Source organism: Globicephala melas, chromosome 16 (assembly GCF_963455315.2).
Source record: "Globicephala melas chromosome 16, mGloMel1.2, whole genome shotgun sequence".
Taxonomy (NCBI): Eukaryota; Metazoa; Chordata; class Mammalia; order Artiodactyla; family Delphinidae; genus Globicephala; species Globicephala melas.
Genome location: NC_083329.1, coordinates 36,794,707 through 36,820,711, shown reverse-complemented (window position 1 = coordinate 36,820,711; position 26,005 = coordinate 36,794,707). Strand labels below are relative to the sequence as shown.

Genomic DNA, 26,005 nt, shown 5'->3' with positions numbered 1-26,005 from the left:
TTAGAATTGCTTGGTCAACAGGAATGTGTATTTTTTTTTTTAATTGCCAATTTCTCTTCCAGTCTTCATCAATATTAAGTATGACCAATCATGTAAATTTTATCAATCAAATAAGTGGAAATACCATTTCAAATCCATAGTTTCTTAATTACTAGTGAAATTAATATTTTTCACGTGCTGCTTAGCCATTTATATTTCTCTCATGACGTGTTCATTCCATTTGCTGATTTTTATTCAACTTTGTATCTCTTTCTTACTGTTCTGCAAATATGCCCTATAGTTTAGACATAATCAATATTATATATGTTGCATATGATGCAAACTTTTTTCTTTTTGTTGTCATTTTACTTGTTGAAGGGATCGTTAAGGTACTAATTGAACATTTTTAAAATATTTAATTTTAAAATAATTTCAGAATTCCAGAAAATTGCAAAAATAGTACACAGAATTTCTGTATATCCTTTTTACCCATTTCCCCAAATATTAACAGTTAATATAATCACGGTAGTTATCAAAATCAGGATACTAACATTGTTACAATACTATATTGTCTCATCTACAGATCTTATTCACATTCACCAGTGTCCTTCTTCTGGTCCAGGATCCCATACAGGATCACACATGGCATTTTTTGTCATGTCTCCTGAGTCCCTTTTGATCTGAAACATTCCTTCAGTCTTTCTGTCTTTCATCATCTTGACACTTTTTAAGAACACTGGCCAGACTTTTTTGTAGAAAATCCCTCAGTTTGGGTTTGTATGGTATTTCTTCATGAGTATATGACCAAGAGTGTGACTTAGTTTGGAAGTGGTCAAAAATATCTGCCTGAGGAAGAGAAGCTTAAACTAACACTGGGAAGATACAGAGGAAGTAGAAGTGTGAAATGAGGGTGAATAGAAGGCTGGTGGGTTGGCAGCTGGATCAGACCCAGCTTTGTGGGACCTATTAAAGATGCATGATATTGACAGTGATGGAAAGCTATTAAAGGGTTTTAAGTGAAGAAATGACAATATCTGAATAGCATACCTGTTGTATATAGAATTAAACAAAGGGGAGCATGATGGAAACAAATAGACCAATTAGAAGGCTATTCGAGCGATGCAGACAGAGTAAAGGGTGACACAGATTGGGTACTGTAAGGAAAGATGGTGAGAAAATGCAGATTTGAGAGATATCTTGGAGGGTGACTCAGCAACTATAAGTGGTAGAATGGATGTGGAGTTGAGGGAGGGAGAAGATGCATGGTGACTGTTTCCAAGTTTTGCCAGGTTGTGTGTAATTGGGTGTTGATGCCATTTACTGAGATACAGAAGTTTTCTCTGTTGAAGTCAGAAGCATCACCATCTCCACTTCCCTTAGATGCCAACATTTGCAGTATCTTTGCCTACTTACGCTCCTATATCCCTGTCTGTCCACTTAACTTCCAGGTTCTATGTTTTTTTTCCCCTCGGAATCGCTCCCAATAGCTATTAATCCTTCTACATTCTTTTTACCACTCTCAGTCCAGTCCTGGGGTATCTCAAACACAGTTGCATACTTGCCTCCTCTCTGAATTGCCAATATCTCTTCTCTATGTAAGTTTATCCATCACTCCCAGACTTTTATTTTTCAGCTTCATTGAGGTACAATTAACAGACTACTTCAATTTAATAAATATGTACTTAGTTCCTAGTTTGGGCAGATCACCTTATTGAGCAGAGTTGAGAATTAAATAAGAAGCTAAGCAAAATTGAAGAGATTCAGGGTCTTTTTGCCTAATGATAAAAAGAATCTGTATCCTTGTCATACTACTTACATAAAAATAAATTCCACACAGATCAACGGTATTTATTCAAAAATAACTAACCATAAAATTACTAGGAGAAAAGATTGGTAGACATATTTAAAAAAAATTTTTATCATCAGTCAGTTTGAAGACCTTTTAAAGAATGATGAAAAATCCAGATATCATAAAAGAAAAAAATAGATCCATTTGACAGCCTAAAATTTTAAAATTTTGTACAAAAAATTAAACAACCTTCAACAAAAACTCCAACTAAACTAATAAATATAGAAAGAAGGATAGAAATAGAAAATTCACCATTTTCAAACACCACAGTAATAATCACTTCAGAAAAGAATAATCTTTGGATGCTAAAATGAATGGGCAAAAGTATACTTGCATATTGGCAAAGTAATTCCCTATAAGACACTTTGTAATTACAAAAGGAAAAATAGTATCTTTACAGGGGAGAAACATGGCAGACATAACTTAGGTGATCAGAGTAAACATTGCTGATAACAGGGCAAATCAGTGTCTCCTGATGTACTGAGAAGGACACACCACCACTTCTGAGATATTTTTGCCAAAAAATGCATAACCACCTCTGTTGTATTTCGTATTTGTAGCACTTACTGCAGTTTTAATGATATATTTGTGCAGTTAGTTGTTTAGTATCTTAGTACCTCTGTGCTCAACCTCCTGCCTCTAGCAGAAGGTAAATTTCAAAAGATCAATATCCTCTGTGTCTTTGCTCACTTGTTCCTAGCAGGAAGTAGGAGCTTCATAAATAATGTTGAATAAATGAATGAATGAATGAATTTACTTGGAGCTGATACTTGTGGGAAAGATATACAGTAGTTATTAGCCTTGGAACTATTGAGTGAGAAATCACAGTCGGATACCCTGGTGAAAGTGGATGGAGTGTAGACACAGTGCTCAGATTAAGCCTTAAATGAAGCCTTGAAAGAAATGTGTCCCATGGAATAAAAGTATGTTAAAAGACAGAAAATTAATAGGTAAGATGCAAGGTGAGGGAAGTGGGAGGAAAAAGGAAATGCCTCTACTTCATTTAGAGCAAAGCAGGAGTTTGTTCGAAAGTAGGTACTGTTCAGCTGATCAAGGCAGGTATTTAGGGGGTTATTTGTAACTGTCTTAGAGCAGTTTTATCTGATGCAGTGAGTCTCAAGTTTCAATGTGCATAAAGATCTCCTAGGCTGCTTGATAAAAATAGAGCTCTGTGGGGCACCCTTGGCAGAAATTCTGACTTGATGGGGCATAGAAATCTGTTTCTTATTAACAACCACCCTCCTCCTCCACTGAGTAATTATGGTGCAGGTGGCCCAGGAACCACACTCAGAGGAAACTTTACATCAGAGTAGAGGGGTATAAGCTGCAGTGAAGGAAAATAAGAAGGAAGTGAGTGGGGCGAACAAAGAGAAACAGTGGATGGCCACTTGCTAACGACTTGGGCAGTATAGGGAGGGGCTCTTTAAACATTTAAAAGTAACCTGCCAGGGAAAGTTATGAAGGGACACAGCCTGTTTTGGTTTTGTCCACCTCGTTGAAGAGATTGTCTAGTTCAAAACCAAAAATGTGACTGCAGCTGTCTATTGAAATACGTTGAACAGTTAGAATATTTCCTTTGGTTGAGGAACACTGGAGAAGCAGCGTATGAGAGGTATTCTGGGACAGCTTTTGCTTTTGAAAGTAGTGCTGGGGCTTCCCTGGTGGCGCAGTGGTTGAGAGTCCGCCTGCCGATGCAGGGGACACGGGTTTGTGCCCCGGTCCGGCAAGATCCCACATGCCGCGGAGCGGCGGGGCCCGTGAGCCATGGCCGCTGAGCCTGCGCGTCCAGAGCCTGTGCCCCGCAACGGGAGAGGCCACAACAGTGAGAGGCCCGCGTAACGCAAAAAAAAAAAAAAAAAAAAGAAAGAAAGTAGTGCTGGACTAAATTCATGCCTTTCAAGCACTGCCCTTAGGAAATTTATGAAAATTAAATAAAATTGATTAATAATGCCCAAGGACTGACCTCATCTCTGGGCTTCAGGCATCTGGCAGGCAAGAAGATGATGTTATTTAAAAAATGTATTTCTGACTCATTGTGCTTCATTGAATTAGATAACTTGTGGATAGTATTTTCTTTTCTTTTTTAACATCTTTATTGGAGTATAATTGCTTTACAGTGGTGTGTTAGTTTCTGCTTTATAACAAAGTAAATCAGCTATACATATACATATATCCCCACATCCCCTCCCTCTTGAGTCTCCCTCCCACCCTCCCTATCCCACCCCTCTAGGTGGTCACAAAGCACCGAGCTGATCTCCCTGTGCTATGTGGCTGCTTCCCACTAGCTATTTTACATTTGGTAGTGTATATATGTCCATGCCACTCTCTCACTTCGTCCCATCTTACCCTTACCCCTCCCCATGTTCTAAAGTCCATTCTCTACCTCTGCATCTTTATTGCTGTCCTACCCCTAGGTTCTTCAGAACATTTTTTTTTTTTTAGATTCCATATATATGTGTTAGCATACGGTATTTGTTTTTCTCTTTCTGACTTACTTCACTCTGTATGACAGACTGTAGGTCCATCCACCTCACTACAAATAACTCAATTTCATTTCTCTTTATGGCTGAGTAATATTCCATTGTATATATGTACCACATCTTTATCTATTCATCTGTTGATGGACACCTTAGGTTGCTTCCATGTCCCGGCTATTGTAAATAGAGCTGCAATGAACATTGTGATACATGACTCTTTTTGAATTATGGTTTTCTCAGGGTATATGCCCAGTAGTGGGATTGCTGGGTCGTATGGTAGTTCTATTTTGTTTTTTAAGGAACCTCCATACTGTTCTCCATAGTGGCTGTATCAATTTACATTCCCACCAACAGTGCAAGAGTGTTACCTTGGATAGTATTTTCTTAAAAGCAAATTGCAATAAAAAGGGAAGTATGTTCAAGTGGATGTTAGAGTTTAGTGGCTTATGGGTGGCTCATCTTTAGAATGCATAATTTCCATGAAATTTTAGTATTTCAACAGCAAGATAACACAATTAAGCTCATATGAATCTATCTTGGCAAATTAACTGAATTTCTCCCCAACACTTCAAATTCATTTTCCAAATGTTTTATGAATTTTTAATTGTTTTATGAAGATATTAATTGAATCACCTCATTTAAAAAGTACAACAGAATCATAAATTAGTATACTTGTGAGCATATGAAATGCCTTTTGAACACCAGAATTTATTTTATTTTTTTATTGAAGTATAGTTGATTTACAATATTGTGTCAGTTTCAGGTGTACAGCAAACTGATTCAGTTATACATATATATATATTTTTTCCAATTCTTTTCCATTATAGGTTATTATAAGACATTGGCTATAGTTCCCTGTGCTACACAGTAAATACATGTTGTTTAGCTATTTTATATATAGTAACATATATCTGTTAATCCCATACTCCTAATTTATCCCTCTCCCCCGTTCCCCCTTCAGTAACCATAACTTTGTTTTCTATGTCTGTGAGTCTGTTTCTGTTTTTTTTTTTTTTTTTTTTGTGGTACGTGGGCCTCTCACTGCTATGGCCTTTCCCGTTGCGGAGCACAGGCTCAGCGGCCATGGCTCACGGGCCCAACCACTCCGCGGCATGTGGGATCTTCCCGGACCGGGGCACGAACCCGTGTCCCCTGCATCGGCAGGCGGACTCTCAACCACTGCGCCACCAGGGAAGCCCTGTTTTTGTTTTATAAATAAGTTCATTTGTATTATGTTTTAGATTCCACATAAGTGATATATGTTATTTGTCTTTGGCTTACTTCACTCAGTGTGATAATCTCTAGGTCCATCCATGTAGCTACAGAGACATTTATTTCATTCTTTTTTATGGCCAAGTAATTTGAGTACCACAATTTAGAAGTTACATTAAAAACCAGCACATATTTTGAATTAAACTGTGTCTTGGTCGAATAATCATGCATTTGAATTTCTTCGCTACATATTCCAGGTGGTCAGTCCACAGACATCGCGTCACTCTGACTAAGAAGCAAGTGGAGGGAATGGATGCCCTTTTATTTCTTTGGCCGGAAGACTATGAAACAGATGTAATGCTGAACTGAAGTCTCATTTCTGCAATAAATCCTATCACTCTTGTCCAAAGTCCAAGAATTTGACCCTCCCCTGATTTCACCATCAGCTATTAAATATTAATTGCGAGTATCGCTGTGTGACTACGAGTATGAACTCTGGGATATTACACACCTAATTTTGAGTCCTTGCTCCACCACTTACTTAAGTTGCTTGTCTAGTCTAGGCTCAAGTTTCCTCCCCTGTAAAATGGAGATTATGGTCATTATCATTTGCTGAGTGCTTCCTGACACCAAGCATCTCGCTGTTGGTTTCACAAGCATTTTCTCACTTCACCTTCTCAACAGGTCTTTCCTTAGTTACTGTTATCAACCCCACTTTGCAGTCTGGGTAGTTGTGATTCTGCAGTTATTGCTTGGAGTCAGGCTTTGAACCCATGTGGTCTGACCCTGGAGGCTGCATGTCTAATCTCTAGACTCAACTGCTTCCTATTTGATAAGGCGGTTGTGGGGGCTGAGAATGGAGGTCAATGCATTACTTCAGATAACCAGGAAAGGAAAGCTTTTAGTTAGTATATAATTAGTAACCCATTACTATAATATGATATTATATTATCATAATAATATAATTATTATTACGATAGCTCTTTTGCTGAATTAAAGGTGATATACATAGTCCTACCTCACCTGCCCAGAACTCAACTTGCTCTTATGTAGAAGACAGTAGAGGAAAGAAAAGGTAAGAAAAATGATTTTTGAGCAGCCAAATTAGAAATCAGGTAGCAGTCACTGTAATCAGCATATAGTTTATTCACAGGAGATCCTTTCAGACCCATGTCCAGTTAAACTTTAACTTTACAAATAAATTTAAATTATTTTATCAGTAATCAAGATAGACTAAAAGGAGAGAAAGACTGAAGTCAGAGAAGTTTAGTAAAGAAGTTGTTTTTTAAGTGATTTTCTAGATGAAAGCAAATTAGAACTGGAGGGAAGCATTGCTGTTGGCAGGTACATTGAAATAAAACTGTGAATCATGAAGAAAGAGTTAAATAATATTTATATTTTAATCAAAGAAGAATGTAATATTATAGAAATATTTCCTTCAAAAATTGTTAAATCTCACAAATTCTTCCCCTTCTTCTTCTTAATATTAGTATTAGTATTAGTATTCAGAATTACCACTTTCACCGTTGGATTCACATAGGTAAACATTTCCTTATGTTGCCAGAGGAATCCTGTATCAATTAGGCAGCAGATTACAGAATCCTAAGAGTGCCTTTAACAATGGTACTTATGTCTTACACAATAACAGTTCAGAGGAGAATGGTTTCAAGGTAAGCTCAGCAGCTCAACAGTGTCTGCAAGGAGCCAGGCTCCCTCTACCCTCCACCTCTGCCATCCAGCTGGGTCTTAGGCTTGACCCGTCTGGGTTGCAAGACGGCTGCTGCATTTCAAGTCTTACATGAAGACACATGTCCAGCTGATGAAAAGGCACATATTCTCCAGACTATCTCTTTGTGTTAGAGATGAAAGTATCTCCGAGTCCTCCCAATAGATTTCTCCCTTCTGGTCCCATTGTCCAAGATTTGGTCACTTGCCAACTAGTCAAGTCCTGAGTGCCAGGGAGTCTGGAAACGTGAATATCTCTAGTGAGGCTGGGCCCTGCTGGCAGGAAGAAGCGGGGGTGGGGAGAGTGGGCGGCTGTTGGATAGACAACTGACAGCGACTGTCAAAGACTCATTGCAATGAAGCAAGTAGTTAAACATTAGTCATCTCTGCTATGTATAATAGAAGCCTACGTACATCATCTTACTTTTCTAACCATTTGATGTGAAAAGGGACTGATTTTCTTTGAGTTTTCTACTGCATGCCAGGAACTGTAATAGAATTTGTGTGTGTGTGTTTTAATGATCTTTATTTAATTTGGTCATGCTGCGTGGCATGCGAGATCTTAGTTCCCCAACTGGGGATGGAAGTGGACGCCCCCTGCAGTGGAAGCGTAGAGTCCTAACCACTGGACCGCCAGGAAATTCTCTTTTTTGTGTGTTTTTTTTTTTAACCTCATGTAAGCTTCCACTGAGTTCTTCTGGAAGGGTGTTATTTCCCCCCATTTAATAGATGAAGATAAAGTACACAAAAGGGTTAAATAAGACACCATAGCACTCCCACCTCACAAGTGGTAGAAGCTGGTTTCTCCTACACATATACAGCCCCAAACCCTGAGCTGCTGGGTTAAGGGCACCCAACCATCTCATTCTGGTGTCAGAATAAAAATTGTACTGCACTATGAGAAATAATTCTTTTCTGGCCCAAAGAGCAACTTGATTGCCCTCAGGGTAGCCTAGACTTACCTAAAAGTAATTTAAAACATATATTGGGGGCTTCCCTCGTGGCGCAGTGGTTGAGAGTCCGCCTGCCGATGCAGGGGACAGGGTTCGTGCCCCGGTCCGGGAAGATCCCACGTGCCGCGGAGTGGCTGGGCCCGTGAGCCATGGCCGCTGAGCCTGCGCGTCCGGAGCCTGTGCTCCACAACGGGAGAGGCCACAACAGTGAGAGGCCCACGTATCGCAAAAAAAAAAAAAAACAAATACAAAACCTATATTGGGCATGGTGTTTTACTTAATAATCTTTCCTGTAGCAACTGCATTCTTGCTGATTGATCTAATCTTAACCACACTGCTGAGGTATGTTTAACTTGGGATATCCTTCTAGGAATAAGAGACAAATGCCTGATACCTAGCAGGTACTCACGTGTAGTACTTACAAGTATATAAAAAAGACAATAAAAGCTATTTCTAATATTCGGATCAAGTTTCATATTTATCAATATTTTAGTACAAATAATGTTATCATCTGGGTCACAGCAGATGATAATTTCTGATTTACAAATATTGTATAAAAATAATCTCTTGAGTATAAAAAATAATCTTTGGTTTTAACATCTGAATCCTTCCAAATGACAAGCAAGGATGGGCTTAGGTCATTTTTTTTTTCCTGAAGCAGGTCCCAATCTGTAAGCCTCCTGTGACTCAGGAGATACTCCTTTCTGCCTCTGTCATTTAATTTTATTTATTTATTTATTTATTTATTTATTTATTATTTATGGCTGTGTTGGGTCTTTGTTTCTGTGTGAGGGCTTTCTGTAGTTGCAGCGAGCGGAGGCCACTCTTCATTGCGGTGTGCGGCCTCTCTTGTTGCAGAGCACAGGCTCCAGATGCGCAGGCTCAGTAGTTGTGGCTCACGGGCCTAGTCGCTCCGCGGCATGTGGGATCTTCCCAGACCAGGGCTCGAACCCGTGTCCCCTGCATTGGCAGGCAGACTCTCAACCACTGCGCCACCAGGGAAGCCCCCTGCCTCTGTCATTTAAAGCGTGGGAGTGACCCTTTAACCTCCTTTTATCTAAATCAGATTAGGTCACTGCAGCCCACAGTCTAGGTTATGATCATTTGCTTTATCTCCAACTAAGTAAATTGCACCATGTTCTTCCAGGAAAACCTGAACTCTAACCCAGTGGGGAGAAGAAAGGCTGCTTTTGGCCAATTAGAAATGAGACTACAGCGTGTGGCATGAGGTGTTCTGGCCTCTCTCATCTGCCGCCCCTGCTTATCCAGTTCCCTACAGCACTCAACCTGAAAGGAGTACCAGTGAGAAAACGACACGTTTGGGCGATGGTCTCACTGGCTGTCCTGTGTGCCCGGTCTCTCAGGAGACTCTTTCCTGCCTGGTTAGTCTTTTGTATTCTGGAAAATCTGGCTCTGTGTATGCAAGTAAGTCAGGATTCTGAGCTTAGCACCCCTGCCCCCCCCAAAAAAAAAGTATTTAAGAAAAAAAAAGAAAGAGAAGGAAAATTAAGGGAATTAATAATTTAGGCTAAAAAGGTCACAAAAGAAACACTGTGTTAACAGATTCGATATTGTTCTTGGCATTACTTGATGCTGGTTTCAAAGGGCAGAATCATAGAGCTGCTTCCACATTTCCTTGGGGGCAGTTGAGGCATAGAGACATCCAGGCTATGTATCAACTAAAAATTTATATTTTTATATTAGAAAAAGAGAATGGGTATTGCAGATTATATAGCAGTCTGCCACATTTGCTCTTGTGGGTCTTGGGTTCTGTGAGGTAAGGTATCTCTTATTGTGCCCTCAGTTTTCTAATTATTTTAGTGAGACCTTAGTAGTACAAATGGAAGGTGATACTTGACAATTATTTTTTCATCTTTTAGATTCTCATGGCCCACTATATTTCTGGTTAGATTGAAGTAGCATGGCGAGGTTTTGTTTTCTTTGTTTGCATAGTTGATCTAGAGCAGCGGGTTTTTAAATTTTTTGGTCATGAGACCACTTTACACTCTTAAAAATTACTAAGGGCACTAAAAAGCTTTGTTTCTGTGGGTTATATCTATTTATATTTATCATATTAAAAATTGTAGCAGACATTTACAAGAAGATACAAGTGAGCATAGCCATTAACTTGTACCCTATGGAACTCTCCACTATACAGATGAATGGTAAAAAAAAGCAAATAATGTTTTAGTAATATTACGAAAATAATATTGACCTTGCAGACCCCTTGGGGATGCTGTATCACACTTTGACATCTACTGGTCTTGAGAACATAACCTGTTTATGCTGACATTGGTAATTGTTATATTGCAGGGGATAAGTGCTAGGACTGCAGATTGAAAAATAAAGGAATTAAGGCAGGACCACTGCTACTGAGTAGTTAATGGTCCAAAAAGAAGCAGTTAACTGACCAATGTATAAACTTCTTCCTTATTAGATTTGAGGGGAGTTGGTTTCTGTTTCTGAATTATAAATAAATTTGTGTGTGGGAGTTAATAGAGTTAAAGAGAGATTTAACTATTGGTTTTCATCTATAGGAATTTAATAAATTCTGGTGTTCAAGATATATTGAATTAAGCATTTTATATGTCTAGAAGCTAATTGCGGAAAAGTTTGATTTTTCTGTGCACTTACCGTTGTTTTTGGCCGCCCAGCCCTGAATCTACCTTTCCTCACCTGGCACATCCCACTTTGCCTCCTATGGAAGTGTGAAGTGCTAGATATTTGCGTTTTGCATTTTTAACCACCTTTGCAGCCTGGCTGCAGGCGTGTGACCTAGGTTCTGCCAGTCAGGCACCTCCATCTCATATTTTGAAACAGAAACTAGTGACATGAAAAAATATGTGGCATCTCCACAGGTGGTTTCCCAGACAGCAGCTGGTGTCGGTGATGGAAGCCGCTGGCTCCCCCGCCCATCAGTGACAGGCAGCAGACCAGTGCTGCTGTGTGATTTGGGGTCATGTTGCTGGGTATGTAGCCTCCAGGCCCAATTTCTCTGGCCTTCTTGGAAATTTGTGACCTTTCCATTATCATTCTGTGGATTCAAGAGTCAGTGCCTTTGCTTGCAACTAAGAATCCTGCTTGATACATTCTCAGATGCAGTGTCTTTCAAAGCGTTGTTTGGAAGTCTCATGTATGAAAATCACCTGCACCACATCCTAACAATGCTATTGGTGGGCTTAAAACTAGGGGATCCAAAATCCTTTTGAGTTCCAGGAATCTGCATTTTAAACAAGTCTCAGGGTTATATGATTTTAGAAGTGCTGTGCTAATGTTTCCAACTTTTTAAATTATTTGCGCTCTGTTTAAGGATCTGAGTAACCCCTAAAAGAATTCATCTTTGGCTTTTAGGAGACCCTAATCAATGAGTACCTAGTATTTCCTTGTCCTGTTCTCTCCCCACCCAGCCTCAAATTCTCCATAAGCCTCTTTGTTCTGTCTCCTTAACTCTTTTAACGTCTTTTTTTTTTTCCGTTTTATTCTCACCGAGAAGTGGTAATTCCCCCAAAGGGATTGCCTACATTCAGTGGTCCCAGGATTAATTTGGATTTTAAAACTACACTGTGACTGGGGCTCTCTGTAGGTCCTTTCTTTCTTGGGCATTTCTGCAACCTGCAGGCCGACAGCTTGATGTGTACTCCAGGGATCACTGGAGAGGATGAAGGGGAAAGATCAGAACACACTAAGTGACTTTCCTTGGAAGGATTGTCCAGCCATGGATTCAGGTCAGAAAATAGCACGGAAGGATTGAATAATCTACTTCTGAAGTTTTTGAGAATCACAGAATGTTGTAACTTGAAAGAGTGTAGCTTAACCCCCTCATTTCATGAATGAGGAACTGAGGAGAAAATATGTGTTCAGAGTCGCATAAGTGATTAGTGGAATATATAAGCCGACATAAATTTAGAAGTGGGAAGTGATCATGCAGAGCTCGACCTAAACTAGCATACAAAGGAAGGAGACTAACATTTATCGAGTGATTATTTGAACTTGGGTACATTCACTTAACATCCCTGAGCCTCAGTTTCCTCAACTGCAAAATCAAGATTCTAGTAATAGTGGACATTGATATGATATTGACTATGTGCTGGGAACTGTTCTAAGCACTTTATGTGCTAAGTCATTTAATCCTTACCACAATGACATGACATAGGTACTCTTATTTTCCCCCTTTATTCAGGTGCACAGAAAGGTTAGATATTTACCTGCAGTCACCCAGCTAGAGTATTCATTTTCTATTGCTGCACTGCAAATCACCCCAAGCTTCATGTGTTAAGACAACATACATTTGTTATCTCACGGTTTTGTGGGTCAGGAGTCTAGGCACGGCACAACTAGGTCCGCTGCTCGGGGTCTCACAAGGCAGCAATGGAGGCGTCGACCAGGGTAAGGATCTGATCTGAGGCTTGGAGTCCTCTTCCAAGAGCCGTTATTCTTGGCAGAATTCATCTCCCTACTGCTGTGGAACTCAGGATGGCTGAGTCTTCCAGGTCAGCAAGAGAGGTCTCCCACTCAGGATAATCTCCCTTCTGATTAATTGAACCTCAAATGATTAGGGGCATTAATATATCTGCAGAATCTCTTCGTCTTTGCCATGTGACAGAATATAATAAACATGGGAGTAATCTCCCATCACCTTTGCTATGTTCTGCTGAGATGAGAAGCCAGTTATAGGTCTTGGCCACACTCAAGGGGAGGGGATTACACAAACCTGTGGATCCCAAGGGGCAGGAATCACAGCACTCTCTTAGAATTCTACCTACCACAGCCAGTAAGACTTAGTTTAAGCCCAGATGGGCTCCAGGTCTGAGTCCATGCTCTCAATCACAATGACCTTCTTTCTCCTTTCGAAGCAAGTAAATCCACTTTATAACCTTGCATAGTATTCTAAGATAACACCCAGCAGATTCATACTGGGTACTAGGCAATAACTAATTCTCTTCACACTTCCTGTTTTAAAAGTCTGCTTCAAGAAACCTTATAACCACCTGCAGTTTTGTATTTTCAGGAAGAGATTTCCAGTCGTCTCAGATAATATAAGTTATTTCAATTTGTTCATATTTTTTCTGAGGCAGAAATAAGCCTGGCATTTGGGATTTGAGACTTGAGTTCTCAAGAAATAACCTTAGCTCTGCTTTTTGTCTTTGAAACAGATGAAGTGATTGAGAAGAAACAATAAACACCATCATTTTGTAGACAGGACAACATGGATCAGCCGTTAACGGTGAATTCCCTGGTAGGTGGCACCAACCAATATTTTACATGTGGTCTGAAAACCCAAAAAGAAGAACAGAAACACACTGAATGTGAAATGACTCACAATTCAGGAAGTTGAGCATTTGCCGTTTTCATCCATCTGCGTGGTCCTCTCCTTTGAGGAAGTGATTAATAAACCCATCTTTGCTAGAATTAAAAATAATGCTTTTTTTTCCATGGAAGTGTGAAATGTTAATTTATCTGGTTGATTCCAGGAGTGTAGTCCTTTAGCACAACACCAATGACATTGTAGCAGGTACTTCAACTTCTTTGTGCCTCAGCTTCTCCCCAGATAAAAAGTAGAGGCTTACCTTGTGTGGTAATGACCAAGGAAATAACTTTCTATTTAACACCTAGATGCTGCTTTGGGATCTTTGTGTAGATGTGTGAATACTTGAAACTCTCATCCTTTTCATCTTTTCCCCTTACAGCCAACATAATACACACCTTCCTGAGCTACATCTTAGAAGAAATAACGTGCTGGAGAGGAAATAACAGGGGCCTTGGGATCCCATGAGCTTATTGTGTGTCCCAGATCAGTCTCTGAATGTGAATATAGGAACGTTATATAATCTCCATGGCCCTGTTTTTGTACTTTGTGCCTTACAACTTTTGGAAACCGTAGTTTTGATGTTGCCAGCCTGTCCTTGGGACTTGCTAAACGAAAGCTGTCATTACCCTCCCCTTCCTCCTGATGACCCTCCCAAACCCACTTACTACCCCTGTAGCCCTGGGAGCAGCGGTATACTGCTACCAGCGGAATACCCTACACACACAAAGCTTAGCACCAGAACATAAAGAAGTAGAGCCTGGTTCTTGCTCTGAAATAGGTTAGTGTTCTCTCTCTGAGGAAAAAGTCCTTCACAGATGCTCAGTTGCTTTTGAGAGTATGTTTGAGGAGCAGAAAATTGTAGGAACTTTTCACTTTCTGACCCCATATTGTCAAGGCACTGTGGGATAATAAAGGCTGACCCATTTCCACCTCTGCAGAGGAAGGAGTCATCCTTATGGAGTGCCTTGTGTGTTTTTCTAGAACATTATGTAGGAATAACTAAAATTTTAGTGGACATGTCAATGTAAAAATGAACACTAAGGCTTTTTCCTCTGGAAAATTTATTTACATCTAAGAAGTTCATATGCAAATGAAACACTACAGATTGATGAAGAGTTTAGGCTATTTCCCAGTTTATCTCTGAAATCAATTTTAAACTTAGGAAAGGCAGCACCATTCCCATAAAGGGAAAATAAATCTTATTTTTTTCCTTCAGATAAAAAGATAATCTAATTATAATCATGTTGCTCCCTGTCTCTCTTCCTCCTTTATTTGATACATTTATTGGTTATCATCTGTGTTGCAGGGAATATACTACATTCCAGAGGACAGAGATGAGTGTAAAATGATTCCTTTCCCTCATGGAGTTCATAAGGAGTCAAAAATACTTGTATACAGGGCTTCCCTGGTGGCGCAGTGGTTGAGAGTCCGCCTGCCGATGCAGGGGACACGGGTTCGTGCCCCGGTCTGGGAAGATCCCACATGCTGCGGAGCGGCTGGGCCCGTGAGCCATGGCCGCTGAGCCTGCGCGTCCGGAGCCTGTGCTCCACAACGGGAGAGGCCACAACAGTGAGAGGCCCGCGTACCGTAAAACAAACAAACAAACTTGTATACAAATAATTATAATTCAGGGTAGACTGTATAGTAATAAAAAACGGACGAGTTACTTTTGTGCACCCAGGAGGCTAGAAGTCTGCTTTAGAAAATGTCCTAATTTCCATAGATTTTTTTTTTCCAGTAACTTTATGATGTCATTGAAACATTTGAAACATTTACCTGTGGTCAAATAACAATATTTTTGGAACACAGTCAGGATTATTTGTTTACGTGGGGTTATGGCTGCTTTCACACCAGCGGAGCTGAGTAGCTGCCATGGAGACTATATGTCCCACTGAGGCTAAGAAACTTGCTATATGGCCTTTAACAGAAAAAATTTGGCTTTTTCACCTTTCAGAAGCACTGACTTTTTATTGAAGAATTGAATAATTATCCTGAATGTATATGTTCCATGTTTTTTCAGATGTGTATAGATGTTGTTTTTATTAATAAAATACAAATATATTAATATCACAGACTTTTTTTTAGTAATAATTATTATTTTCTCAGTCAGGGAATAATTAATGGTGTAGTTACTATTATGTCAAGCTCTGAGAGAGTCTTTATGTTAAAAAAGGGGTGGGGGGAATGGCCATATGCTTGAAAAGGTTTTTCCTGGAGTTATTGGTGGGGTTTTATTCACTTGGTAAAGATACAGGGAGGCCCTGAAAGCTACTTTTAAAACCAGATGTGTTTTGGAATAGAATTGAATCCTGATAGTAACTTCGAATCCAAGCCATCTCTTGGAGGCCCTTCAAGTATAATGACATGATCCCTACCCTGGTAGGAATCCATCTCTTGGTTTGCTTCCATGAGGATATAAGGGTCAATGATATTTTACCTAAAATGACCTAAAACATTTGCATACCCAGAAACTGCCACATAATTGTAGCTGAAACCTATAAGAGGTCTTAGTCCAAAAGAGTGTATGTTTACCCTGGAGATGTGTATCTTTTTGGTGTGTAGACCACACGTTTAAGCAAAAAGAATTATTTTTATCGTACCATTAACTTTTATGAAAAACTTTCCTTAGGTATCGATGTCAGGTATTTAGTACAGAAAATACATGTATAATTTCAGTCATGTTCATTTCTTCTTATAACCAGAGATTCAAATTCGACTTTGCAGAAAAAGTTAGCTGCCGTGCCGGACCACAGGGATGTTTCCCTCAGCCCGGAAGAGCGAGTCCGCGCCCTAAGCAAGCTGGGTTGTAATATCACCATCAATGAAGATATCACTCCGCGCCGCTACTTTAGATCCGGAGTAGAAATGGAGAGAATGGCGTCCGTGTATTTGGAAGAAGGAAACTTGGAAAATGCCTTTGTTCTCTATAATAAATTTATAACGTAAGTGTTTTATTTTGGAGGTCTTCAAAATGAGAAAATTGGGGAAAATATTTACATGGTATTTTGGTGAGACCGCTTAGATGCCGGCATGTTTTCACATTCAGACTGAATTTACAATCTCCCAAAGCATGAGATGTCCAGGTTTTTAAGTTACCGAGTAATGTACTCAAAGGCGGCCTTACACCATCTCTGAGGCTTAGGGATGAATAATCAGGGATGGGGCGAAGCTCAGGGATGTCAGACACCTTTCAACAGGCCAGCGCAGTAACCAGCATGCCCCTTCCCTCTCTTCACAAATAAAATTTCTTGTTTTGTGTCATTCTTCCTTCACAGGAATGCAAGCTTTATGAAAGCAGACATCATATTGTAGCTCCGTCTACAATACCTGGAATGTGCCATTAACATTTTAAATATTTAATTGGATGGGTTGCGACTAGGGGATAAATTGACGATCCTAGGAAGGAACTGATTCCGGGACAGAGTGTAGTAGTTGGTTTCACATTGTAGTTAGTATTTTTTTTAAGGCAGTTCTTTAGCTGTGTAAGAATTGTATGTATAAAAGAGCTTCCAAAATATTGAGTGAAAGTGGCTCCATCAAAACAGCCATGTAAAAATATCACACTTCACCGGGCTTCCCTGGTGGCGCAGTGGTTGAGAGTCCGCCTGCCGATGCAGGGGACGCGGGTTCGGGCCCCGGTCCGGGAAGATCCCACATGCCGCAGAGCGGCTGGGCCCGTGAGCCATGGCCGCTGAGCCTGCGCGTCCGGAGCCTGTGCTCCGCAACGGGAAAAGCCACAACAGTGAGAGGCCCTCGTACCGCAAAAAAAAAAAAAAAAAAATCACACTTCACATTAGATAGATATTTGTTAGTAAGATATCCCAGTTTGAACTAAAAGAAATGGGATTTGGGTTTTCTATACCAATTTGCCAGCTTACTTATTGGGAGGATCTCCTGTTACCAAAAATTATTTCATCTGAGCTGAACCCCTTACTTTTGTTTTAACTGGAAATCACACATTGATTAATTGTATTAGTTTAGTTGGGGACTTAACCTGAGACCATTCGAGAAGCTGACAAGATCAACTTTTAAATACTGCATCCATGATTCTACCATGGGCGAAATTAAAGGCAGTTAATATGGTGTGCAAAGTGGGCTCTGCACTTTATTCAAGTTAATTAACTTCTTGGAAATTTAGAGAATGGTTGGCAACATTCATCCTACCTGGGAAAAATCAAGTTTCTATAAAGTTAAGCAATAACCATGAAATTGGACGTTATAAACTGTCATTGATAGCACACATTTTCCATTTTAGTTTCTGAACTATAAGTTACTAAATTATAATATTTTTTTCACCTTCTTCTGGGTTTTGCACACAACATGTAAGTGTGGTAAAGGGCCACTACACTCTCTGAGTTACTGAGTAATCAGAATATTTGAATTCTCTCCTGTCATTAACGATATAACCATAGGTAATTCAGTTTTCCTCTGTGAGTTCAGTTCCTCATCTACATAAATGAAAGACTTATGGGTGAAAATCTCTGAGGTCTCTTCAAAAGTCTACGACTTTATGCTACTTACAAAAGCCCTAGGCAACTGACACACCTTATGTAATTTCTTTAGGCTTTAATTTTCTTATTTGAGAGATAAGAGTTATAATACCATTCCTCTGTATTCTGTAGTTGAGATGATGAGTGTATGTGTGATTTGTAAACAACAGAACATCAGTAGTTATAACATATTAGTTGATCAAAAACAGTATTTGCTCTAAGAGCTTTTCATTCATTTAACAAATATTTATTGAACATTCATTATGAGAGGGGCACCATTCTACAGGCTAAGAATACATCAATAAGGAAAAAACAAAAACAGAATTTCCTGCCCTCGTGGAAGTAATATCTTCACTTTACCTGGAAGCAACGTATCTGGTTTGCTGTACTGATTTCCCTTCATTTTTATTGTCCCTTGTTCCTCAAAAGGTGATGAAAAATAATTAACTCTTAATTAGCACCTCCTAATCCATTAAGGATTCTGGCTGACATTTCTCTGAGTTATGAATTTTCATTTAAGAGTTTTTAACATAGACACCATGGCCACTACTGATTCATCAGTGGCCCTTTGAGTCTTTCAATGGTGAGAAGAGGTTACATCCATCTTTCCAAACTCTTACATTTTCACGTGATCCTCAGTGTTGCCAGCACTACACATAAGTAAAATGATGCTCAAGTGGGATATAGTGCCAAAGACCCCAGAAAAACCAAAGTGATGTGGTCTCTTCAGGGAGCATCCCAACTTTACTCTCTTAACCTCAGTGCTTACAGTTAACTACCCTGTAATGCCAAAATCATACTTGGGCCAACCTTTGATGGAAAGGCAAATGGAAAGAATATAGGTTAAATAATGTTATTAACCATGTCCTTTTTGAAAAGGAGGCTCGTTCTCAAATTAGAAGCCATCATTGAGCTTTTTCTGTCATTTAATGCTAAGGACGTGTTTTCTTTTTCTGCAGTTTGTTTGTAGAAAAGCTTCCTAACCATCGAGATTACCAGCAATGTGCAGTACCCGAAAAGCAGGATATTATGAAGGTATTGTGGGATAGACTCTCCCCCGGGGGTTCAAATGTTCCACAAGTATCCATTATTGATTCATCCCCTGCCTCTCCTCCTCTGTCTCATCCTCTCAAGAGTTTAAGCACAAAAGATTCATTCCATTAGCTATGATGTTTCGATCTCTTCCTAGACCTTTAATCATCATTGCTGTGGGATGTCTACTTGAAACGAGAAAAAAAAAAAAAGAAGAAAAAGATCAAGAATGTACTTAATCATATTAAGACGTGAAGAAGGAATTATTTTATGATTCCTCCCAGAGATTGAGAGAATGGTTGTCTATTTCCCCATACTTATTTGAGACAGTCATTTTGGCTGGTTTTGATTATTCCATACAATTCTGAACCCAAAACCTATTTGAATATCAGTGTTGATTATTAAGGCAGCCACAAAGTTCTAGTCATTTTCTTCTTACAGTACTAGCCTATGAGACAACAAAGTGTTTAGTGAGTGGCCTGAAATATTCCAAAGGAAAAAGAAGGTTGTTGAAATGTATTTATTTACCATCAACATTTGCTGCATATATAGTTCCAAATATCATTAGCTAAGAATATATCCTTTTAGATAACATTTTTAAATGTTTTCCATTTGTCTTAAGTAGTTTGGATTGATTTTATATGATGGAAGGTAAAACAATGTATACAAAGTCAATCACAGTATGAAATTTTAAATGACTCTCAAAAACTATTTTACCACATAACAGAATAAAAGCTTTCTTACCAGCTATGTCAGGCCTGGGGGTGCCTGTAAGCAGAACACAAATTTTTGTCAAATGGTCATCTACATTTTAAAATTTCTGTACACTATCTGAAGGGTCATTCATTACCAGGCCTTTGAGTAGCATTTCCCCTCAATTCTCTTGTTCACGTAAACTCAGAAAATTCTGTATGGAAACCAAGGTCTTAGGCTGCCAAGGTGAATCTTTGACTCTAATTTAGGGTTGTTCTTATTTTTACTTGTAGGGAAAGAATTCTCCAAAAGCATATACATTTTCTGTTTGTGCTTGAATAAATGGATGGATGGATAGATGGATGGATGGGTGGATGGATGACAAAAGATTGGCTAGAGTTAGGAGTTTTAGTCCTAATGAGGCCATTAGCTAGTTGTATGACATTGGACAAGCCTTTCAATCCCTCTAGGCCTTTGTTTCCTCATCTCTACAAAGGCGGGGCTGGTGGGTGCTTGGACTGTATCAGATTTTCCTAAATTATGATCACTGGGAAATTGTTTGAGATCCAGATCCCAAACCCTTCTCTAAACATGTTGTCTCAGTAGGTCTTGGGTTAGGCCTGGGAATCTATATTTTTATAAAAAGTGCCTTAGCTCCTTTTTACAGTCTGTTAAGACTAGGGATCCCTACTTACGGTGTTCTCTGAGGTCCCTTCTAACTATGATGCCATAAAATTTACCTACCATGGAATGTGCGGTTACAAACCCACTACCTAAAAATGAGGTACCTACTAAATAAAATGCTTATCTAACCAGTGAAGTCGATAAAGGTCTTACAAAGGGGATAATTTTTTCTCTTCTCTACTGAAAAGTTATATTTTGGAGCCCTAGAAAAGATTGATTTTTCCGCGATCATCTTTGGTTACTTGTGTCTTGATTTCTAATGCACATACCAGCTGGTTTTCTTTCTCAGCTGATGATCTGAAAGCTGACTATACTGAAAATCCCACTAATCAATATGTATATATATATTTTTTAAAAGAAACTGAAGGAGATTGCATTCCCAAGGACAGATGAATTGAAAAAGGACCTTTTAAAGAAATATAACGTAGAATACCAAGAATATTTGCAAAGCGAAGTAAGTTCAGTTGATACATTTATTGCATGACTGTTTTCTGTGCAAATATTTTTTGAATTTCATTTTAATGAGTTTTTCAAATGTCGTATGCATTCAAATTAAAAATTAAAAATACAGTGACGTAAAACCCATAAAAAATTCATGTTGATATCCTGGTTAAGCACTTGCACCAAGGATGTGGTATTTTTATTTCCTGTCAACATCTAATAAAGTGAAGCATTAGGAAATAGATTCTTACAGTGATTTAAGCAGAGCTTTTTGACCAACTCTTGCCAATGTAATCTTGAGCCAGATGGCTGCGTTTTAGCAATGAAAGGAGACAGTAAGAGCGGTAGGGAGAACAGTATATAGTTTCTGATGTGTCTAATTACGTATGCCTTGGAAGTGTGAATTTGATTCTTAAATATTGTAATCAGTATCACATCAGATGGAATAATGGCTAACCATATGAGTGAAATGTAATCATATCACCAAGGGGTGATGGCTCCTGGATTCTTATTAAATAGAGAGTGAAAATGAAAATGACGTCTGAGACTGAAGGGCATTGAAAGAAGCAGCTGACCAGTCAGTCTATAAGATACTCCAGTTCAACACTTGAACTCTTAATGTTTACAGCATAATGATAAAGGTTGTTTTGCTTCTTTGTTTGGCTATGTGTTTATGTGCTTTGGAAGTTGTCACTTCTACTGACTCTCAGTTCAGTCCAATCTTGTTACCTCGGAGTGTGGTCACAGGCCTTCTCTGCTTCCTTTGGTATAGCTAGAAGGCAGGTTTGAGTGAGCTGTTTGCACTGAGTGACAGAAGGAATGTTGAAATGAGAAGATTTCCTCCAGTGTGGTTACTGATGATTTGATTTGAACTATGAAAGATAAAAGTGATTTTGGCGGCTTGGACAGAACAGCAGGAAGGGATTTAATTTAACAGCCCAGTTAAGCTCCCTTCCCTACTCAGCAATGTGCATGCTGGTCCTCTCAGGAGCGCTCTGGGAGGAGCGGCCTCAGCAGTTGTTACCTGGTCTGCCTTTGGTGACACCAGTTACTTCCTAGTCCACAGTAGGATCCCAAGTATATGACATGTAGAAATCTTTGGGGGATGGAATGGCAGGCTTTATGCCTTGGACAGATGAACAGACACACTGATAAGCCTTTGCTACAGGCAACACGCACATCACCGGGGAGCCTGTTGGAATGCAGATTCTCAGGCCCCACCCCAGACCCGCTGAAGGCCAGTCTGCTCTATAACAAGACCCAGAGTGCATATCAAACTGTAAGCTGTTTTGATGTAAGCTTACACTGCTGTAAGCTCTGTCCCCCACCTCACCCCTGCCTTATAGTAGCTCCCAAAGTCTAGTTTTCATCAGAATTATTTGGGAAGCTTGTTAAAGATTTATTCTTTGACCTAATAATGCCTGGATATTTTTGTTAAGACTGGGGAGCTTGGGAATCTTCATTTTTAACACAACTCCTAGTAGTTTGTTTTGATAGAGTTGATTGGACCACATTCTGAGAACCATTTGTTAGTGATTCCCCCTTCTCCATAAAGTTCCAGCAGTATGAGTTATAGAGTCAAATGCAAAAGCTTCTAGGGTGGCACTGTCCCACAGAACTTTGTGTGATGATGGAAATGCTCTATTTGGCACTCTCTGATACGGGAGGCACTAGCCCGTGGTACTTTACGTGTGGCTAGTGAGAACTGAGGAGTTGAATTTCTAATTTCATTTCATTTGAATTAAACTTAGGTAGTCACATGTAGCTAGTGGCTACTATATTGGACAGTGCAGTCCAGGGTGATATAACTATTTCTGAGGTATGGTCTGATCAGTCAGGCTGTGCAGACAATCCTGACTTTGATTACTAATATTTAAAAGCACCGGAGGGTGGAGGGAACTTGATTTTCCTGGCCCGTCTCTGGTAAAATATGAGTGGATTTAGAACTGCTCCTGTAATCAGATTAAGGGGCTTTTGCCACGATGTTACATATTTTCCTGGCAGTCTCAGGAGTGTCCCTGTGGGCATATCGCAGTATCTAGCTGTGTCTCTCCGTCTCCTAGAAGATTGAAACTGTCTAATCCCAGTTTGATGCTTTTGCCTTGGAAACTAACCTTTTCTTCTGGCAACCACATTTTTTTAGAACAAATATAAAGCTGAAATTCTCAAAAAACTGGAGCATCAGAGATTGATAGAGGCAGAAAGGAAGCGGATCGCTCAGATGCGCCAGCAGCAGCTAGAATCGGAGCAGTTCTTGTTTTTCGAAGATCAGCTCAAGAAGCAAGAATTAGCCCGGAGTCAGATGCGAAGCCAGGAAACTCCAGCGCAGTCAGAGCAGATTGATGGGAGTGCTTTGTCCTGCTTTTCCACACACCAGAACAATTCCTTGCTGAATGTATTTGCAGATCAGCCTAATAAAAGTGATGCAACCAATTACGCTGGCCACTCGCCTCCCGTAAACAGGGCCTTAAAGCCAGCTGCAACTCTAAGTGCTGTTCAGAGTAAGTGAGGAAATGCACCCCACAAGACGTGGAATCTCCTCTAATGGAACCGTATTTCTGTGACATCTGGGAGGGGTCCCCTCATTTTATTGTTAGTTGTGGTAGTTCCCCTACATGATGTGGTGTGAATGACAATATCACCTGACTTTTGCTATATGTAACCTCAGAATTCCGGAAACGTGATTTACCCCCTGGTAGAACAGAGGCTCCATGATAAACAGCACTGTATTTGATCGTGGTACAGAGATCTTAAGAGAGAAAAATTCCAAGCATTTTTTTTTCCTTTCACGTATTTTGTCCAAGAAGCACTGAATCCTAAAGGTAAACACACTGGAGAGGAAAGGAGGTGCTGGAAAACTTGTTTGTTCAGAACCTTGTTCAGTCATTAAATTTAAATATTTAGGGTTTCCCTGGCCCAGGAGGATCTGTACACATGGGTGTTAACCTCCAAAGGGGTTATGTGTTTCTGCCAAAAGTTAGTGCTGCCTGGACTGCTACATCAGTGCTGGCAGCTTTCCAACACCAAACGGGAAAATTTCCCAGCAGACACTGTTAAGTGGAATTTATATTTCCATTTATTTTGAAAGAGTTATGATAAGCAACCATTTTATAAATTACTCTACTGCCAATTGTCTCAAAAAACATGGTGCTCTTACCTAATGATCACCAACTTTCATAAGATGTAAGTAACACATGGCAAACCCACAAAAAGGTTAATCCTACCACTTATAGAATATGAGATGTAGTCTATGCAGCCTGTGCACCTTGTGCCAAAAGAAAACACACACATACATGTAAATAGTTGATACAAGGCACAAAGATGTAAACGTGCTTGCACCTTCCCACTTGTATATGAATAATTTATACGCAAGGGGTAATTTTACCTTCCTTCTAGTCGATGTTCACTTTTACAAGTTTTAAAATGAAATACAGAAAGTGGAGCACCTGATTATTTCATTTTTGAAATTTATATTTACCTGCAATCACTTGCTAAAAACAGTTTTGAAGGATGGGATGTAAGGTTTCTTCTTTTTGTCTTCTCTCCCTTTTCTGTTCCTTAGATTTAGTGGTTGAAGGACTGAGATACGTCGTTTTATCAAGAGATCTTTGCCACAGATTTCTGCTCCTGGCAGAATCTAATACAGTGAGAGGAATAGAAACCTGTGGAATACTCTGTGGGAAACTGGTATGGTGTTTGTTTCATATCTTCCCTGCACAGGATACTTTCAGTAGAGCTGGCTTTCTTGTGATAAACTGAGCAGAACAAGAGCATCCTAAGTTTCGTAAACATTATGAAATTAACTTAATATAGATTAATTTCATAAAACTACTGTCATTATTAATGGAATTATCCTTCTAGAAAATGGATTGTAAAATTTTAGAGATACTATGAAAGTTTATTGTAAAGAACTAACTAATCAAACCATAAGTTAAATCTTTGTTTAGAAAAAGGGTGGCTTTCAGATTTCCAGAACCATCTAGTTTCCTGAATCAAATTTCCATTGCTTTTGTCTGTGGTAGGTATAATCTCACCACCCTTTTGTCTGTGGTAGGTATAATCTCGCCACCCTTTTTCAGATACATGCGAATAAAGCTAGGGTTTTGTTGTTTTCTTTAAGGCAGTAGTTTCAACAAACTGCAATCTTATAGCACAGGTCATATTTAAGTATGGAAGATTTTATCAGAAATAAGTGATGAAAGACAATATCAAACTAGAAGGAGATAAAAGAGAGAAGATACATTTAATTTCCTACTTCAAGAAAGAGGAACAATGTTTCTTTGGAAGTGCCTTTGTACCCTCTGTGGGGTATCAGTTTATGTTTCTAAGTCCAGACACATTTTCATCCCTAAACATTTACTTGGAAACTGTTATTTAACTGAATAGGATGTTTCATTCAACACACATTCTCCTACTGTATTCCAGTGTTGCATCATCACGTTTCCCCCAGGGCAGAAGAAACACAGGAGACAAGCAAAGGAGAATGACCTGCCGTCTCCTCCCCACAGCCACCTTCTTTGCCCTGCAGGGGGCAGTATGCTATGGACGCTTCTTCCCCAACACCACATTTTGTACTTAGTTTGATTCACTCATTCATTGATTCATTCTTCATTCATTCCTTCATCAGACAGGCATTCAGTCACCTACGACAGCCTCAGTCTTTGCCGTGTGATGCTTATAAAGAACCAGAGAGATGATTAATTATAAATGGAGCTGGGTGCTCTCAGTGGAAGTGCAGGGTATCATGGGAAGGTGTAACTGGGAAACCCTGCCTGGGACGGTCAAGAAGGGGTTCCTTGAAAGCCAATGTTTATACTACATACGTTTAGAATACATAAAGTTAGCCATGAAAGGAGGAGCTGGGATGGAGAGAAGTGTTGTAATCAAGGCCAAAGGAATAGGGCCCAGTTTGCAGAAGTGCCCTAAGACTAGAGACAAGATGGCGCTGGGCAAGGATGGACAGCTCCTCAGCACACAAACTTCTTTTTTCTGAGGATCCTATCACTACCTTACAACCCTCTTCCTTTCAACTCTTATCTTTTACCTAAGAGGGGCAATTTGTCTTTCCTTTCTCTTTATCTAATTGCCAATCCAAAACATTACCTTAATTATGGAAAATCCCAGTGAATTCCACGCCCCCCAACCCCCCCCCCGTAGTAGAA

The 26,005-nt window shown here is 39.6% G+C and overlaps 1 protein-coding gene across 10 annotated transcripts in view; it reads left to right on the top strand.

Moving 5' to 3' along the window:
• STAMBPL1 (STAM binding protein like 1) overlaps positions 1-26,005 on the top strand; it is a 46,647-nt gene that overhangs the window by 8,716 nt on the left and 11,926 nt on the right. For 7 of the 10 annotated variants that reach the window (XR_011376776.1, XM_060286050.1, XM_030865008.2 and 4 more), the window contains 6 exons: positions 13,349-13,431; positions 16,228-16,445; positions 18,953-19,028; positions 20,761-20,856; positions 22,987-23,344; positions 24,406-24,530. Coding sequence is in view for 9 of the 10 variants with exons in the window: in XM_060286050.1 (XP_060142033.1) it covers positions 13,402-13,431; positions 16,228-16,445; positions 18,953-19,028; positions 20,761-20,856; positions 22,987-23,344; positions 24,406-24,530 (903 nt within the window). In the remaining variant the exon portion in view is untranslated. Of the gene's footprint in view, positions 1-9,342; positions 9,578-9,601; positions 9,621-13,348; positions 13,432-16,205; positions 16,446-18,952; positions 19,029-20,760; positions 20,857-22,986; positions 23,345-24,405; positions 24,531-26,005 lie in introns of those variants that run through there. The other 3 variants (XM_060286048.1, XM_060286049.1, XM_030865014.2) reach the window with 3 other exon arrangements.